Source organism: Cetorhinus maximus, chromosome 13 (genome assembly GCF_964194155.1).
Source record: "Cetorhinus maximus chromosome 13, sCetMax3.hap1.1, whole genome shotgun sequence".
In the NCBI taxonomy this organism is placed as follows: domain Eukaryota; kingdom Metazoa; phylum Chordata; class Chondrichthyes; order Lamniformes; family Cetorhinidae; genus Cetorhinus; species Cetorhinus maximus.
In genome coordinates, this window is record NC_135891.1 from 44,445,668 (window position 1) to 44,465,778 (window position 20,111).

At 42.3% G+C, this 20,111-nt stretch overlaps 1 protein-coding gene across 6 annotated transcripts in view; it reads right to left on the reverse strand.

The window, feature by feature from the left end:
- The window catches only part of ripor3 (RIPOR family member 3), a 295,541-nt gene that overhangs the window by 114,735 nt on the left and 160,695 nt on the right, over positions 1-20,111 (reverse strand). For all 6 annotated transcript variants that reach the window (XM_078555330.1, XM_078555329.1, XM_078555332.1 and 3 more), the window contains 5 exons: positions 17,907-17,985; positions 14,472-14,495; positions 12,705-12,758; positions 8,745-8,894; positions 3,938-4,001 (listed from right to left, as the gene is read on the reverse strand). In XM_078555330.1, the coding sequence (XP_078411456.1) occupies positions 3,938-4,001; positions 8,745-8,894; positions 12,705-12,758; positions 14,472-14,495; positions 17,907-17,985 (371 nt within the window). The remainder of the gene's footprint in view (positions 1-3,937; positions 4,002-8,744; positions 8,895-12,704; positions 12,759-14,471; positions 14,496-17,906; positions 17,986-20,111) is intronic.

The following is a 20,111-nucleotide window of genomic DNA, read 5'->3' on the forward strand; positions in this document are numbered from 1 at the left end:
TCTTATATATTTTATTAACTTTACCACCAAATTGTGTACTATTTTAAACCTTAGGGATAGAATAGAACTCACCCACTTACCAGATACTCCCCAAACAGCTAACTGCTTTCCCTGTAGTAGAGCAAGAACCAATTTCTATGGAGTGAGAAAGATAGAGAGAGGAAATGAACAACTCCTTCTCCCCCTTTACCAAACTCCCCCTCTCACCAAACTCCAAGTCTTCACTCAGTTAGTTGGCTGCACCAGTTCCTACAGCTGAGAGTGAGTTTACCCTGTCTAAACTGTAAGAAAAAAACTTAGCCTGATTACACAGTACTTTCAAATTACTGCTAATTGCAAACTAGATTAGATTTTAAGAGGAAAATTTAACAACAAAGTTAACACTTAAAACCCCCCTCAGCAAATTCCAAGTCTTCACTCAGTTAGTCAGCTGCACTCTGTTTGCCCACACATAGCCTTCTGATTCAGTGACAAAAGTGCCACCTCAGAACCAAAGCTGACACTAATAAGGTTAACGTTGGCATTTAGAAAAATAAATTCATTAATCTGAAAAATTATTTAATCACCCTCCACAAGAAATAATATGATTTTATGAAAGAACAAGATACCAGAGCTGAGTTAACACATCTCAGTTGTAAATTAGGCCAGTAAACTTGGTTTCAATATCTAAGGGGGCAATTAGGCAGAAATCCTCCTCCTAACTGGTGTCCAGCCTGTCTGTTGGAAGCCTGTCCTTGTGTAGAAAGTCAGGTGAAGATGGGATTGACTAGGCTGTGATTCTTCCCACAATTGACTGTTTTCCAACACTGTCTAAGGTGATGTATGAAGTATGACTATTTGGATGAGGTATGGGAGAACACCAAATGCCTGTAAATCCATACCTTGAATTTTGGAGCGGTTGAGTTAGGGGGTAAAACTGGCAGAAAAGGAAGCAAAAGAAAGAAATGTAGATAAAGACCATGAGTGAAATGTGGTTTCAGGGAAGCCATCCTATTTGTTTATTAAATTGCGCAAGTATGTTGGGATTAAAGATAGACTGTATGAAGGGCAAGGTTTTAACTTTCTCAAAACCCATTCTTATACACAGAATTAAAATCGGGTCCTAAGCGTATCAGCCAGGACTTATAAGAATATTCTCAAATACTGAACAGTGTACACATTTCACAAAATATTTTGTTTGTTTTATGTGAAACAGGATGTTCTTGTGTTCTTTTTAAAAAGAGGCTTTAAATTCACGTATTTGATCTTTTGGTTGGAGGTAGATTTTGTATTTAAGAAAAAATGTATGAAAGCCTGAAATCTGTCCCTGGCAATATATAACTTGCTGGCTTTTTCACAATTCTTATCAGATATGGATTATAAACGCTTTTTCGTCAAGAGGGAATCCAGCACCTGTGAACAGAGACCTAATATTGTTTTATAAGCCCACTGAAAGAGCAAAAATTAAGTTTATATCAAATATGTTTGTTCAGTTGGGCAGACCAACCAAAATGAGTTGCACAATCAAGCGGCACACAAAGCCCAAACATTTAGTCAAAAAGCAAAAAAAAAAATCCTTTGGAATTAGATTGCAGTTGAGCTCCTGAAATCCCTCGAAAGGGAATAGAGCTGTGGGACTCAATCAGATGGAAGTTCCTTCCAGACTCTGTGCAGCCCATTGTTTTAAATGTTTCACGTGAATTACTTGCAGCCACATATAGAAATACACTGATATGGAACAAGATCCGTCCCATCACAGATGAAGATGATGCTATGGTGGTTTAAAATATCTCAGGACTTTGGTTATTAATAGTAAGTAAGGGCTGCTGCTGAGGGGTGTGCAAGTACAAAGTTCGGAAATAGTGAGAAAAAATTTGTCAGATAATATAGTGATCCTGTAAATGTGTGGGCCATGATGCCAGCAGCACACATGCCTGTGCCCACCAACACTGGCCCTGTCAGAGTTTGTTGGATCATGAAGGTACAAACCAGGGGTGGCCACATGACACCACCTGTGTCTGACTGTCTCATGGAGCTAAAACATCTGATTCTTGGCCACTTTAGGAAATATTTCCGAGCTTCCCCAGATTCATAGGAGTGCCAATCCCCCATCACCTTGCTGTGCAAAACTGATCCCTGGCCTAGACCATCCCTCCACTAGTGGCGTCCACATCCACCTATCTGGAGGGCTATGTACTTCACCATAATTGGTATAACAGTATTCAGACCTACTCTGAGACTTTCCCCAATTCTTTACTAGCTGGGGATTCATGGTTTTCTACCTGCTGAGTATATTCTCCCTTATCTCCAATTTCTGACAATAGAGATGTAACTAAAGATTAATAAAGATCATCAGTCAGTCAAGAAATGGACAAGCCAATGGTTCAATGTTTGCCCATTTCTTTTGTACAGTGTTACTGCTGTCATATGTTCTTTTTCCAAAAAAAAACCCAACAAAACATGTTACGATCCTGTTAGGGACCGTTAACATTTAAAGAAGAAATCCGAACACCTAGCAATTAACCGACAGAACTACCCACATGATTTCATGTTCTTTAACAAAAACAAGCATTATTTTATATCAATAGGAATTAAACAAAGTAAGCACTGTTAACTCAACACTATAGCTTTTTAAGACATGGTATAAACTCAGTTCTATTTTCTATTTCCCTCCAAGAGCTCCCTTATCTGATGAAACCTTTAAGGTTCATTCACTTATCCTTAGACCAACTCAAAAGGTATATCACTGTTCTTCGGAATTCACTCTGATTTCTCTTCAGTGTTCCAGTTATTCACCTAGTTATAAGATTTCATTGGGGTCTTTCCATTAACTTTTGACTAAGTGACCATCCAATTTCCTTACCGATGTCACGACTCTGGATTCCACAGTTCAAGCACAGGCCTCCCTATGACTCCTGTGCAGTGGCGTAAAACATCAGAAAACACTCTTGGTTTTCAATAGTTCACTGCTATGGTTTCAAACTGCAACCAAGTTGATTACTTCCAGAACTACAATGAGCTTCTCTGCCTTTCACTGAGAGGATTACTGTAGATTTCTTCCTTTAGCTCCCAGCTAAACAAATCTTCCAGCTGTATTTCCCCTTACCAACTTTGTCTTATACTGAATACTAGCTCACAATCACAGCCTGCACCATGGACAATAGATCTAATGTTCACTCTACTTCAGTTGTAGGTCTAGCTTTATCTCTTGACTTCCAAAGAGCTACTAGGTACATAAGACCCGAAGCTGACCAAATCTCTTAGCTGTTTTTCAAAAATAAATCAAGCAGTCTTGCCTGCTGGCTATGCCCTAACTGAATTTACAGAGATAAACTCAAAAATAAAGAATCTCACTAAGCTTCACCCATCTCCATGGCAAGGCAACACACTTGGCCTGATTCTAGATAGAAATATAAATTAACTACCTGATCCCAGATAGAAATATAAATTAGCTACCATTTAATTCCAAAGCTTTCCTTAATTCTGGGAAACCACATAAATAACTTATCCTTTACTGAAAAAACTAAGTAAACCCATCTGCTGTTAATGATCTTACTTTTCTAGCTGTTAACTTCTGAAGTTAACGTACCCAACCTTTTAAGTGTAATAAACTCTAAGCTAGTTTGAATTGCATTTACTTCAGGGTTGCTTTTACATTTCTCGATCAGATACCCCAATTTTCTACAGCTAAACTTTAATTCCTAAAACTAAAAGTTTGTTCTAAAGCATATGAATCATAACCTAGATATTTGCAACAAAAGAGAGATGATAACTATATGTTGCCTTTCTCTAATCTCCTGCTAACATAAAAAGATGGCCATCACAACACTTAAAGTTCACCCACTGACCATAAATATTCTATTTATAAATGCGTTCACATTCTATTCCACTTTCTTAAAAAAAAGACCGATTTAATTATTATTCAAGCAATATTTTGTTTGATTCAAATAAAAGTTACCTTTCATTCTGATGTGAAATTCCCCAAGGAGAATTTCTAATGTTCTCTCAATCACACACATATCCTGCAGGAAGAAAAAGAATGGAATGATTTCATGGTATTGATGAAAGAATCATTCCAAGCATATTGCTGTTGAAATCTTTCAATTCTGCATTTGAAATATTAAATTTTACTACAAAGTAAAAAAAATTATAACTTTTATAGGTCAGCCAGTTACTTTCAGTTTTGTTTTCTGTGATTCACAGAAGGAGCTCTGAAGTGAGAAATGGTCATACAATATTTTTCAAATCCATTCAGTGCTGTGCCCTCTAAGAATAATACTGCAGTAGAAGGTTCATTCATTAAGACTATTCTTTTGTAGCCAATACACTATTTTTACTTATTAATGAATAGTATTCGTCAACAAAACAGATGTCAAAATCATGGGCCAGGTGCTTGTTGGGCGTGCTCGGCAGAGGTGAGTGGGCCCGACTGCTGCCCGCGATTGGGCTGCGACCGTGATCTCACGCTGGTGGGCCAATTAAGGCCCACCCAGCATGAAATGCATGCTGCAGAGCTCAGTGCTGCCTGTGCTAGGGTGTGGGGGGAGGAGGGCAAGCGAGGAACTTCGCGCATGCGTGCAGGAAAAGCTCCCTGAGGCACAGAGCTGTGCAGGGTAGAAAGCGTAGGAGTAATCCAGTCCGTCCAATTCTCTGAGTGGGCAGCACCCATAATTACAGTCGCCAAGCCTGACCAGACCATACGTATATGTGGAGACTACAAGTTGACAGTAAACGAAGTAGCAAAACTTTAGAATGGGGTACTTCAGAAGTACCCCATTCCAAGGATAGATGACTTATGTGCCAAGCTGGCAGGAGGTCAGTCATATACGAAATTAGATATGTGCCATGCCTATCAACAATTATAATTGTATAGCACGTTGAGAGAATACATGGCTATTAACACACACAAGGGCCTCTGTCAATACACTCATCTACCTTTTGGAGTCGCGTTAGCATGCAATATTTTTCAGAGAACAATTAAGAGTCTTCATCAAGGCCTTCCAAGAGTGATTGTTTATTTGGATGATGTACTCATCATTGGGTTAATCAAGTCTGAACACTTAGCCAACCTGGAGTAGGCACTAAGAAGGTTCATGGAAGCCGCTGTACAGTTAAAGAGGGAAAAATGCACATTTCAAGCATCAGAAGTGACTTATTTAGGTCACAGAGTGGATGCCAGGGGTTTGCATCCTGTGGAGGATAAAGTTCAGGCAATAAAAGATGCATCATCACCATCCAATGTAACAGAACTCCTGGATATGATCAACTGTTATAGCCGCTTCCTACATAACCTATCAACTGTTTTGGCACCATCACACTCGTTGCTAAAAATGAACCATCACTGGCCACGGGGTTCAGCACAAGAAGAAACCTTTGCGACAGCAAAGAAATTGCTTCATTCATTGTGTTTATTGGTCACTACAACCTATCGAAAGAGCTGGTGTTAGCATGTGATGCTTCTGCTTATGGAGTAGGAGACGTTTAGTAACACAAAATGGAAAATGGATCGGAAAAGCCCACTTGCTATGTCTAACGAACCCTTTCCCAAACTGAAATGGGCTATTCTCAGTTAGAAAAAGAAGGATTATCAGTGGTATCGGTGTAACAAAGTTTCACCAGCACCTACATGGACGACATTTTACCATTGTGTCAGACCATAAACTATTAACAGGATTATTCAGTGAGGACAAGGCCATTCCACCAATAGCATCAGCAAGAATATAACACTGGGCTTTGATATTATCTGCGTTATGAGTATACTTTTATGTACCGCCCTGACCTGCACATTGCAAATGCAGATGCACTCAGACATCTCCCATTACCAGACAGTATTGTAAATACTCCCATTCCATAAGAATTATTATTGAATTTCTTAGATTCTTTGCCTGTCTGTTTGTGAAACAAATTAGAAATTAGACGAACAGAGATCCAATATTGTCGAAAGTCAGAGATTTTGGGCAGAATTTTCTGTCTGTCGTGCAGGCGGAGCTGGAACGGGCGGAGACCCGATCAGCGCCCATAATTGGGTCCGCGCTGCCATTTTACGTGGGCGGGCCCACATATTTGCCGACTCCCATGGATAGCGGGAGTATGCGGTCGGCAGCTGGCGCGCACAGACCACCAGGTCCAATGGCGACCCAGCAGCCTGTTTAAAGGAAGGGCTGGCAGCCTCCTGTAGGCTGGTGACAACGGCTAATTCGAGGTCACACCACAGGGGGTCGACTGAGCAGGCCAAGCTGGAGGGAAGGGCAGAGAGGTGCAGGGCAGGCTGCAGGGTCTGCCACAGGAGCAGGGCAGGCTGCAGGGTAGGCCAGCGGGGGGCCAACGTGCCCCTCGCTTTTCAGGTGAATGCCTTGCTGCCCTCCTCAAGGAAGTGGCAGCACGGCAGGAGGTATTGGTCCCCCAGGGTGGGAGGAGGAGGCCCCCCCACATGAACAAACGTGCCTGGGAGGAGGTGGCAGAGGTGGTGAGCTCCCATGGCGTGATGCGGCGCACCTGGATCCAGTGCTCCAAGCGATAGGGCAGCACCAAGACAGAGCACCCGTAAACTAAAGCATAAGGCACCTTAGGCACATGACGGGTTTCTCACTGGTGCTTTTGTGTTGGCCCGAGATTAGGTCCATATAATTTTTTTGGATTGTTTGACGTTTTATTTTGGAATTTAGAGAACCTCTGATGTTTAAAATAAAAATCAGATGTGTTACCATGGCTGAGGGTGGCTCCTTTGTTCTGCATGTGTATGTTTAAGATAAATGTCATGAGCGTTTGTTTGGACATTCAAGTTTATGTGTTGCACTTCATCTCGCATCCGCCCAACGAAATATCGCGATGGCGCGCGGTGATGTCGCAATGCTTGCCTGATGTCACCGCGTTTCATTTTACACGCTGTCATGCGGGGCCTGCCCCCCACACGTCACCCAGGAAATTCTGCCCTCTGTCCCTTCATCCAAGTCATCAACATAGTTGATTCCCCAGCACCTGAAAGTGACCATTTATCCTGACTGTTTCCTGCTAGTTAGCCAATCCCTGATCCATGCTAATATATCACCCCCAACATCATAAGTTCTTAGCTTGTGCAGTAACCTTTTATGTTGCACCTTATCAAATGCCTTTTGGAAATCCAAATACATGACACATACTGGCTCTCCTTTATCCACCCTGCTTGTTACACCCTCAAAGAACACTAACAGATTTGTCAAATGTGTTTTCCCTTTCATAAAACCATATTGTCTCTTCTTGATGTTATTATGATTTTCCAAAAGTTCTTTGGAGGGCCAGTTAACTCAGCTGATGTATGCTTGATAGCTAATGTATGGTTCAGAATAATGCTAACAGTGTGGGTTCCAATCCCATTCTAGTTGAGGTAGACTTGGGACCTGCCTCATTGCCCTGCCCCTGTGAATGGTGGGCAATGGCAAGAAAATGGCTCAGGATGAAGCATCAGCAGACAATGAGCCAAGGATCTGCCTTTGGGCAGAGCAAAAATTACAGATGACAGATGTCCTGCTACAGGATTTACAGAATTTTGACTTGGCAATAGTGAAAGAGTGATGGTATACTTCCAAGTCAGGATAGTGTGTGGAGGGGAAATTGCAGGTGCTGGTGGTCCAATGCACCTGCTGTCCTTGTTCATCTAGATGGTAGAGGTTGCGAGTTTGGAATGTGCTGTCAAAGGAGCCTTGGGGAGTATCTGCAGTGCACCTTATAGATGGTACGCACTGCAGCCACTGTGCATCCGTTGTGGAGGGAGTGAATGCTTAAGGTGGTGGTGGATGGGGTGCCAATCAAGTGAACTGCTTCCTCCTGGATTGTGTCAAGCTCCTTGAGTGTTTTTGGAGCTACACTCATCCAGGCAGGTGGGGAATGTTCCATCACAGCCAAGATGTGGCTTGTAGATGTGGACAGGATTTGGGGAGTCAGGAGGTGACATATTCACTGCAGAATTCTCTACCCCTGACCTGCCCTTGTAGCCACAGATATCCAAGGAGAAGACCAGCAAGCACAAGAAAAGACAGATGAAGAGTGGACACACCTCCTTTTCACGACAGCAGTTGCCATATTCAGTTAAGTTTGTAAAGCTCTCAAGTCTTTCAGTGGATTAGTGAATGGGTGAGTGGGTGATTGAGTGAGTATGTGAATGAATATGTGAGTGAGTGGCTACTGACCGGAAGATCTGGGCCAAATTCTTCTCCTGTCCTTCATTGGTCTCATTAAAATCCTCTCTATTGCTCTCCTATTTGACCCATATACACTGTTCTTAGTTACAATGGTTAAAAGCGCTCCTATTTGTTGTGAAGTAAAGATACAATGATTATTGACATTGCCTTTAGAAGGCAATTTTTATTGTTTAAAAACAGGTAAAATTTGTTACATTCCTAACAATGGCTCTGAAAGCTTTTGTAATTGAGGCAATCAATTATTTTACGAGGAACCTCAGGCTCAAACCATTGAAATGTCCTTGGATGTCAGTAACCCAATTGTCAGAATTTTGACATTAATACTTAAAATAAGAAACGAACAATTGAGCTATTTTAGGTTTTGTAGCATTTCCTTTATCGCTCCTAAAAACCTTATTTTAAAATTTCTCATAAACTGAATTAGAAAAGACATTAAGCTGACAAAAAGCAATAGATTAATTTATATGCACAAAATTTAACCTAGTTATAACCTGCTAAATAAATAGATAAATCAGAGCCTATTTTTACCATGTTCAGAGCTGACAAGTAAAAGCATAAATGAAGGTATAAAGTACAATGATGGAATACCTCTGTACATTCCCTGTAGTTTCTGTTGATCTCTATCAATGTTTCCCGTGATCCTTTGGTAGTAGGAGACACAGAGTAAGCTTGCTTCATGTTGTTTGCGCCATTACGTAGCCGCCATTGGATGAAGTAGGATTCATATAGTTCTTCTATCTGGATGATAATTGATTACAACAATAAGATTGAAGGATTCAAATACCAATTTCTGTAAGTAAAACCCTATCTAGAAAGATTTCCTTCCAAAGCAATTTATATTTCCACAAACTTTAAATCATTTCTCCATTTACAAAATGTAAAGTTTAAAATGATAGAATCATACAGCACAGAAGCAGGCCATTCAGTCCATCATTTTATTTATTCATTCGAAAGATTATGGCATCACTGACAAGGCCAGCATTTATTGCCCAGCCCTAATTGCCCTTGAAAAGATGGTGGTGAGCTGCCTTCGTGAACCACTGCAGTTTATGTGATGTAGGTACCCTCACAATGCTGTTACGGGATCCTAGAATTTTGACCCAGTGACAGTAAAGGAGTGGCAATATAATGCCAATTCAGGATACTGTATGACTTGGATGGGAACTTGCAGAGGTGGTGGTGTTCCCGTACCTCTGCTCCCCTTGTTCTTCTAGGAGGTAGAGGGCATGTTTTTGGAAGGTGCTGCTGAAGGAGGTTTGGTGAGTTGCTGGAGCGCATCTTGTAGATGATGTACCCTGCTGCTACTGTGCACTGGTAGTGGAGGGAGTGAATGTTTAAGTTGATGAATGTGGTGCCAATCTGTCCTGGATGGTGTTGAGATTCTTGACTGTTGTTCCAGGCAAGTGGGCAATATTCCATCACACTCCTGACTTGTACCTTGTAAATGACGGAGAGGCTTTAAGGACTCAGGAGGTGAGTTACTCACCACAGATTTCCCCAGCCTCTGACCTGCTCTTCTAGCTGCAATATTTATATGGTCGTTCCAGTTAAGTTTCTGGTCAATGGTAACCCTCAGGATGTTGATGGTGGGGGATTCAGCAAGTGTTCTTCAAGGGGAGATAGTTATATTTTCTCTTGTTGGAGGTGGTCATTGCCTGGCACTTGTGTGGCGCGAACTTATCAGCCCAAGCCTGAATGTTGTCCAAGTTTTTCTGCATGTGGGCACAGAGTCCTTCAATGTATGAGGAGTTGTGAATGGTACTGAACACTGTGCTATCATCAGCGAACATTCCCAACTTCTGACCTAATGTTGGAAGGGAATGTCACTGATGAAGCAGCTGAAGATGGTTGGGCCTGGGACACTATGCTGATGACTCCCGCAGTGATACCCTGGGACTGAACTGCTTTTGCTGGCTCTTTGACACAACTATTCAACTAGACACAATTCCCTGCTCCTTGACCTTGGTGCTATAAATGCTTCCTTTTCAAGTATATATCTAATGCTCTTTTGAAAGTTACTAGTGAATCTATTTCAGCATCCTCACAGGCAGTGTGTTCCAGATCATTAAAAAAAATCACGATATAAAAAATGCTCATTGTGCTATTTCTGGTGGAGGGACCAGAGAAGTTGAGATTGTTTTCTGTACAGCAGAGAAAGTTAAATGGAGATTTAATGAATATGCTCAAAATTATGAGGGGTTTTATCGAGCAAGTAAGGGGAGGCTGTTTTCATTAATGGCAGAAGGATTGGTAGCCAGAGGACACAGATTTAAGATAATTGGCAAAAAAACCAGAGGGGAGATGAGGAGAATTTTTCTACACAGCAAGTTATGATGTTCTGGAATACACTGCCTGAAAGTGTAGTGGAAGCAAATTTAATAATAACTTTCAAAAGTGATTTGAATATATATTTAAACGGAAAGCTTTGCAGGGCTATGGAAAAGAGAGAAGGAGCACGACTAATTGAATGGCTCTTTCAAAGAGTTGACACAGGAAGCATGGGCCCAAAAGCTTATGATCTGGCAAACTCCATAACAAGCATATAGACAAAGAACAAGTGGAATATTTGTAAAGCAGAGCAAGTAATTCACAGATTGCACATGGAGTTAGGAAACTACTGAGAGTTATCTCCCCACTTTCTGCAACCATGTAATCATTCTAGCTCTGAAACTTGAAGGTATCTTTAGCTTTTTTCTGATCTCTCATCTTCTGTAAGTATTGGACACCATTCCAATATTCCATTCAGTCTTTTTTACTGTCCATCCAGTAATGTAGAAATAGCCTGAACCTGCAACTAGTAACCCCATCCAACAGTGATGCATGTCTCACTGTATAAGTTCTTCAATTTAGATTATCTAAGAGTAATGTAATTCTAACCTATAGTAACTTGTAATTTTTTGTTCAAATGAATAAAACTATTATTTGGGAAGTGTGGCGGCTGAAGGTAGAAAAAAATATTTGGGTATCAGCAGAATACAGAAATTATATTATACCCACAGGTAAAAGTTTAGCCAAATAGTATCTAACAAATATATACTCTTAGCAAAAGCTTTAAAATAGTGTTTTATACATATTACATTGGAGGCAGTACCGTGAAGGTTCACTAGATTGGGTCTGGGATGAGAGGGTTGTCCAATGATGGGAGGCTAAGTAAAGTGGGTTTATATTCTCTGGAGTTTAGAATAATAAGAGGTGATTTCATTGAAACATTAAAGATCATGAAGGGGCTTGGACAGAGTAGATACTCAGATGGTGTTTCCACTTGCTGGGCAATCTAGAACACGGGGGCACAGTTTCAGGATAAGGAGTTGATCGTTTAGGACTGAGATGTGGTGAAATTTTTTCATCCAAAGGGTTGTGAATCTTTGGTATTCTCGACCCCAGAGGGTTGTGGATGTCCCATCATATATTTAAGGTTGAGGTAGACAAATTTTTGGTGTCTCAGGGAATCAAGGGATCTGGGGAGCAGGCGGGAAATGGAGTTGAAGCCTAAGATCAATCATGAATGGCAGACCAATCTTGAATGGCTGTATTATCTTCTCCTGCACTTTTTTCTTATGTTCTTATGATAATTGTTCCTGGAAATCTCAAACCGTTGGAAACCGTTAAACATAATTATTTGTTGACATATTAAATAGTATTTTTCTAGTTGTACTCTGGACATGGGTGATGCTGAATTTATTGCCCATGTCTAGTCCCCCTGAGAATGTTTCAGCCCCTTGTAGTGATTATTTTTATACCAGATGGTTTCCTAGGCCATTTCTCAAGGCATTAAGGGACACTCATGCTGTAGTTGTAAAAGAGTATTTTCACCTTGTGGGGAATTTTTTGCACAAGCTCAGTACTATGAACAGCCTAGTCAGAAAGTTCTGTTCTGGAATGATATGTAAGCCACTGAGAAAATTTGGGACTGAAGTAGATACTCAACTTCCAGAGGCACGAAGTCAGTATTGTAGCACTTAGCCTTTAAACCATGATAGATTTAACTTTAATAATATGAAAACTCCATTGTAAAGGTCATGCTATAAAATACTGCCATGGTTTCCATGGCAATAGTGTGACAGGACAGGCTGTTCCTGGGTATTATGGAAAATCAGCCCAGCAAAACATTTCAATGTGTCATGGTTCAATGTTTTTAAACAGGATAGTAAAAAATGTCACAGATTTTAGATTTATTACGTGGCCAATAGAGCAAAGGTTACATGGTTTGATGTAAAAAAAACTGCATATTGTACTTAACAACTGCAGTTTGTGACTGCTTTCCAAGTATTTGTGCAACAAAAGTTTTTTATTTCTTTTTCACATTTCAAAAATCTGCACTTAATTCAATGAACTCAAGTGACTTTATAATTTATTAAGTTAAACCAATTGCCCTCAATACATTATATTTCACTGAAAAACTCATGTGAAGCAGCAGTTAGGAGAAAGCCAAATGAGTTATCCAAGACAACTGCTTTTATTTTCCATCTGAAGCCACTTGAATTTCCCCCTTTTAATTAGAAAAAAGACAAACAATGATTTTGTTATTTGTGAGCTGCAAATTCTTACCCTGCTAATGTGAAACTCCAGTTTCCTGATGTATCTCTCAGTGGTCCTAATTTGCTGAAAAAGGATCACATTGATGAGTGACGAAAACACATAATTAATGCTGATTCTATATCCATACAAATAGTATATATGCTGCCCTCAAAAGTCACCACTAAGAATTTAAACTGCTGGCCAGCTGTTTCTTGCCTTTTTCAGTCCATTATTTGCCATGTGTTCATGAAACAAACTCCATGCAGTTGAAAATTGGAGGTGGGGAAGGCAGCTTGGCTAGCCCATTGACATCTGGCTCCTTTGATGTAATTTTCAGGTAGGCTTCTAAATTGGCAAGCAACACACCCACCAATTATGGATGGGAGGCTGTTGTATAAATAAGTCAGGTCCTACGTGAGTTGTAAGATCCATTAGCAATTTTCAGGCAAAGAGTAACCAAAACAGTGCTGAATAAAATTTGGTCGATACACAGGGAGGAATTTAATGCCTTCCCCCATGGCAAGTTTGATGGTGGACCCATTTGATCAGGTGGAGCGTGGGGACCTTACTGTCTTCCTATCTCCACCCCAATTAAGCCCGTGTCGGGAAGGCCCATGGACAGCCTTTCCACCCAGCCACACTGCGGCCCTTAAGTGGACAATTAATGTCCACTTAAGGGCTCCTCTTATCGCCACTGGTATTAACCCAGCAATTGGCAGGGGGCTCACCATGTGGGAAGCATCACAAGCAAACCAGTGCGGGATTGCTTGCTGGCTCCAGGTGGGGGGCTGGTCCCTCATTCAAAGGCACTCAGTGCTGATCAAGGGTCCCAGCATCAGGAAAGGAGTGCCCGCTGAGAGCCACCTCTCTGCCCTTGCTGTCACCCCCACCTTGTCTTTTCCCGTGACCCTCATCCCACCAGTGGTCACCCATACCCCGGGATCCACCATTGATGCAAGGCCTCGGGTAGGTGCCGTACATGGCAACAGCCACCACCTCCCCAGTGGCACTGCCGTTCAATAGAACTACCAGACCAAGGTTAACTGGCAGCTCTCGACAAGCGGACTTTCAGCCCCAGGGTCCTTGATCCTGGGATAGCCCACCACTGTCCTGTTAATTGCCTGAGCGGCACTTAACTTGGCGGGCCTTCTCTAAAAAAGGCAATGCAGGGCTCTCAATGGCTCTCCAGCTGGTGGGTGAGACCCCTGTAGCCTCCATTAAATACCACTCTCATCTTCCAGAGGCAAGAAGTCAATATAGTACCACTTTGCCTCTGCACAATGATGGATTTGACTTTAAAAATGTGAAAACTCCATTGTAAAAGGTAATTCTCAAGCAGAAACTTGCCATGGTTTCCATGCTAATATTGTGACTGAACAGGGTGTTCCATTTGCAATTTTCAGGCAGTGAACAATCTAACCAGTGCTCAAGAAAGGGCCAGAAATATTTTTTGGTGGGGTAGAATTTTTGTTGGGCCATGAGATATTGCATTGTTCCTGCTGGCTCCACAAAAATATTGTGGTCTGCTACAGGAACCTGCTCAATCCCCTCCAGGATTGGCTTCCCCCATCTTCCCAGGCTAGACCTACCACGCAACTTTGGGTGGAACCGGGTCAATTACCCAACCATTTGGCACTTACAGCTTTCCAGCATCCTTCCAAATGATGCCAGAGTGTGAGAATATTGTAGGCCTCTTGACACTAGCTTTGGCAGGCTGAGCAGCCAATAACCCTGCTTCATGCCCGATTTAGGTGGAAATTGAAAATCCCTTCCCATATATATTGAATGCATGCTTACCTTATCTAGGTCATATAAAAAAGCCTGGAATATAAGGAATATAATTATTAGTATTCTATCTTTTCAAACAACAGACACATTTGTGATAGTATGTTACTGGATTTTCTTCCAAAGTGCTACAGAAGTAAATCATAAGCACAATGAACTAGAAAGATTTATTGCAAACTATTTCCACCCCTCCCATAATGCACTCTAATTAATACAATGTGCAACTATTATGTTCAAGTGGTTTGGAACCACAGTTGCCAAGCTAAGGCTTGATAACGCCATCTCACCATCAGCATTGAGCATTTAAATAACCTAATAATGTGGAAAGACATCCCAAAGTTCTTCACAGAGCTGTAAGGAAAATGTATGCTGAGCCAAATAAGGAGAGATTTAAGTGGCAACTAAAAGGATAGTCAAAACTGCATTTTACAGAGGATCTTAGTAGAGGATGGGGCAGCAGAGAGACTGAGGGATTGAAGGAGTCAATTCCAGAAAGCGTAACCTGAAGGAATGACTACCAATGGTGGCATGAAAGGAGGCTGAAATGGAAAAAAAAGGCAAAGCCTGAGGAACATAGGGCTAGACTTCACTGGGTGCCAGCCAAGGTCCCCTACCTCGACACCAACCCTCCCATTCCCCACCCCCCGCCCCACCCTGAGCTAAAATGTCAGGGGGGAGCCCGCTCTGAATCCCTATGGCAGCCCCACCACATTTTTATGTTGAAAGCAGCGATAATTGCTTTACAGCAATCCCCTGTCTTAGGAGGAAGTTCCACCTTAGAGAGCTGCCAACTAATTGGATAGCTGGCAACTCTATAGTCCCAGCAGTGCCAGCCTGGAGTGGTGTCCACTGCTGGGGCTACAGGCAGACTCACCACACTGAGGAGCTCAGGAAGTCCAGGTTCAGAGGTCTCAATGAGGAGGTGAGGAGAAGTGGGGAGCCAGGTTCAAGAGCCTGGGGTGAGGGGGTATTTCCGATGGACCCAGGGGACCTGTAGAGAAGGTCCCCCCTCCTTGCCCAACATCAGCCTGCGCAGTTAAAGTTGCCAAGCTTCCTGAATGACATGGACCTCCCCCATGGATCAAATACCAGCAGAGGCAGATGAGGCCCTTAAATGGCCCAAGGGTGGGTGGGATGCTCACTGTCTTCCCCCCACCCCCTGCAAAGTTTCAGACAGGTCAGAGGTGGGCAGGTAGTGGGCAGGAAGGCCACCCGCTGGATTTTATATGCCTTCCCACCCCTGCCTTCAAACCAGTTGGTCGGGGAGCATAAAATCCAATGCCATAGAGTTTTTGAGGAGGATGCTGCAGAACGTTAGGAAGGCCATGGATGTAATTAAAGATGAGGACAAAAATTTAAGACTTGAGGCATTGTGAGAAAGGAAATAATGTAGGTCAATGAGGATAGGGTGATGAGCAAGCAGGGCTTAATACAGAATAAGATTTGGGCAGCAGAATTTTGGATAAGTTGAATTTTATGAAGGATGGAAGGTGGCTGGTTGACCAGGAGAACATTCAGTTATTGAGTTGAAAGATTACAAGAATCTGGGTGTTGGTTTCAATAGCATATGGGCTGAGATAATAGGAAAGTTGGGCAACAATACAGAAAGAAGTGGACTGTCTTGGTAATAGAAAGAACATATAGTTTTAAAAGTGCAATTCAGGTCAAATAGAATTCCAAGTTTGTGAACAGTCTGATTCTGCCTGAGACAGTGGCCAATGAGGGGGCTGGACTCAATGGTGAAGGTATGGAATTTGTGATGGAGCTTAAACATAATGGATGACATTCATAAAATTTATCATTCATGTGCTGGAAATAGGTCTACAAAATAATAATGTTTTCTCTATCCACAATACTACAAGCAAATTTCTCACAAGAATAATAATTTTATGGAGAGTAGTGATCCTTTGGTAGCATACAGGTTAATATATTTGCATAAAAATTATTTGTGGCCTTTTTTAATACTCTTGTTAGCCTATATGCAATAACTGTTAAACTATCTTGCAAAGAAATTATATGCTCGTCCATTAACCAATACAGAACTACTGAATTAAATTGTTGTGCTGGTTCTTGAACAAAAGCACAGTAAGTACTTTATTTTCATTCTGGTTTCTGGAGGAAAAAACAAATCCATTAATAATATTATAAACCAAAACATCAATATTTAAGTACTTCCAAAGTAGAACAAGCAGAACCCAACGATAGATTATGGACTAGAGTTTAATAAATACAATCAGTAGCAACCCAAAGCATTGTTTAACAAAACATGAATCACACCAAACTAATATTAACTTATTTACATTAATGAGGAATGCTAATCTTAAGATTTTGAAAACCTTGACTTGGCAGGATCACAATGTTGTAGATGTTAATTGGCTGGATTTCTAATGAGCAGTTTCCTGCAGGGTGAAGGAGGTGGAATGGGAAGTGTGTGGTCTGCCTGCTCCTGCACCTGCCTTTCCAGCATAGCAAATCAAGCGTCAGTTGGCCAATTAGTGGCTGCCCGGAGGGAAGGCCGGCCAATTAGCGCTGGGAAAGGTGGCGCCACGCTCAAACAGGTATGTAGGATGGGACGTTCGGTGGGAACAGGGTTAGGGTATGAATCGGAAGTTGGTCACGGCCACCCATTTAAAGGCATTGGGTTGGTGGCAGCTTCCAAGAAATCCATGTTTGGTGACAGCACTCTGTGAAGAAGGCAGCATCTATAGTGGGCACTGAAACAGTGGAGCAGCAGCAGGTGAGAGAATGTTTTTTCATTCTGTGGACGGTTGTGCCATCGGTGTCTCATTCAGGACCCTTGACAGGGTGGAAATAACACCTGAGCACACATGTCCCTTATAAATAACATGTTCAGAAAAAGAGTCATATTCTGCCCCTTAACTCTGTTTGACTCTCCACAGAGGATGGAAAACCACTTGACTATTTCCAGCATTTTCTGCTTTGAATCCTAATCACCTCTTGCAGTTGCCAGGCTAACTGGTTGGGCTCAGACCACAAATGGACCCTCACTTCGACGATGACTTTCTGCTCACCCCATTACTCATTACTTACAGCAAGTATTTACACATTTGGGCCTCTACAGCAGGTTGGAGCTTTTCCTCCTTCCAGATATCTTACTTCTCAGTCATGGTGATCTGACATCATTGTTACGTCAGCATTATGTGTGTTTCTGATGTTAATTCTTTACTCTACAGAAATCCCACCTTCCAGGAGTCCCAACACAGAGGTGGGAATGGGAAGCGGAAATCGTCCCGACTCCTGATTCCCGCCCCTACATGTAAATCCGGCTCATAGTTTATGCTGCTTTAATGCTATCAGTTTTTTGAAATTCCATCAAGCGATCAAAAAGCAGGTAATCAGAAATGGTGGAAAAGTGCAACCAAAAGCTTCCTGTTTCACTCCAAAGCCACATTAAATGCACACTAATTGTGCTATTTTTCTACATACCAGTCTGGAGTTTCTTTTCATGTCTTTCTGTTGCATGGTTAGCAAATCTAATTCATTTTGATGAACTTCAAGATATTCACTGCAATAAAATAAAAATAAAAACAGCTGTTAATCCACAAAAACCTAGTGTTTTCCTGCGGACACGTTTTGCCTCATGTCTGTTCTCTGCACTAGGGGCCAGTTGTTGCCACAAAGGGTGTTTCCAGAGAAGTTTGATTCATGTAAAAGCTGTGATCTGTCCCAGCTCAAATATCATATCAGGAATGGATGGCTGAACTTGCACTTGAGCAAGCTAAACTTAATTAAGGCTGTCTATTGCAAAGCTTAATTCACACCTCTGGGGTTCAACCTCTGATTATTCATAGACATCTGATCTGGGGAGGAGTATCTACCTAGTAAAATGGGCAGTGCCAACTATGGTGCAGTTGATACTCTCATTTCTGAGTTAGAAGATCATGAATTTAATTCCTGCTCCAGAAACAAAATATATGGCATTATTTTAGTGCAGTACCAAAGAAGGTGCAATATTTCAGACAAGGTGGGGGAGGCGGTAGAGTAGTAGTACTTTCATTGGGAGAGTAATCCATAGACCCAGGCAAATGCTCTGGGGACTTGGGTTCAAATCCCACCATGGCAGATGGTAAAATTTTAATTCAATAAGAATCTGGAATTAAAAGTCTAATGATAACCATGAAACCATTGTCGGTTGTCATCAAAACCCACCTGGTTCACTATAGCCCTTTAGGAAAGGAAATCTGCTGTCCTTACCTGGTCTGGCCTATAAGTTACTCTAGACTCCTAACTGCTCTAGACTCCTATCTGCTCTCTGAAATGGCCTATAAGCCACTCAGTTGTATGTTGCAAGCCAATAAGGAATAAAACAAGATGGACCACTCGGCATCGACCGAGGCACTCGAAATGACACACAGCCCTGTTGACCCTGCAAAGTCTCCCTCACTAACATCTGGGAGCTTGTGCCAAAATTGGGAGAGCTGTCTCACAGACTAGTCAAGCAACAGCCTGACATTGTCATCTTCACAGAATCATACCTTTCAAATAACGTCCTAGACACCACCATCACCATCCCTGGGTATGTCCAGTCCTGTCAGCAGAGGTAGTGGCATAGTGGTATAGAATCGGGACAGTTTACGGTTGCCCTGGGAGTCCTCAACATTGACTCTACCTCATGGCATCAGGTCAAACACGGACAAGGAAACCTCCAGCTGATTACAACCCCTCAGCTGATGAATCAGTACGCCTCCATGTTGAACACCACTTGGAGGAGGCACTGAAGGTGGCAAGGGTGTAGAATGTACTCTGGTTGGGGGACTTCAATGTCCATCACCAGCAGTGGCTTGGTAGCACCACTACTGATTGAGTTGGCCGAGTCCTAAAGGACATAGCTGCTAGACAGGGTCTGCGACAGGTTGTGAGGGACAAACATAATTGACTTCATGCTCACCAACCTGCCTGTCACAGTTGCATCTGTCCATGGCAGTATCAGTAGGAGTGACCACTGCACAGTCCTTGTGGAAATAAGCCCCATCTTCACAATGAGGATACCCTCTATCGTGTTGTGTGGCACTACCACAGTGCTAAATGGGATAGATTTCAAACAGATCTTGCAAGTCAGAACTGGGTATCCATGAGGCACTGTGGACCATCAGCAGCAGCAGAATTGTACTCAACCACAATCTGTAATGTCATGGCCCGGCATATCCCCGACTCTACCATTACCACCAAGCAAGAGGATCAACCCTGGTTCAATGAGGATTGCAGGAGGGCATGCCAGGAGCAGCACCAGGCATACCTAAAATGAGATGTCAACCTGGTGAAGCTACAACACAGAATGACTTGCGTGCCAAATGGCATAAGCAGCAAGTGATAGACAGAGCTAAGCAATTCCACAACCAACGGATGAGATCTAAGCTCTGCAGTCCTGCCACAACCTGTCATGAATGGTGGTGGACAATTAAACAACTCACTGGAGGAGGAGGTTCTACAAATATTCCTATCCTCAATGATGGGGGAGCCCAGCATATCAGTGCTAAAGATAAGGCTGAAGCATTTGCAACAAACTTCATCCAGAAGTGCTGAGTGGATGATCCATCTCGGCCTCCTCCGGAGGTCCCCAGCATCACAGATGCCAGTCTTCAGCCAATTCGATTCACTCCACAAGAAACAGTTGCAGGCACTGGATACTGC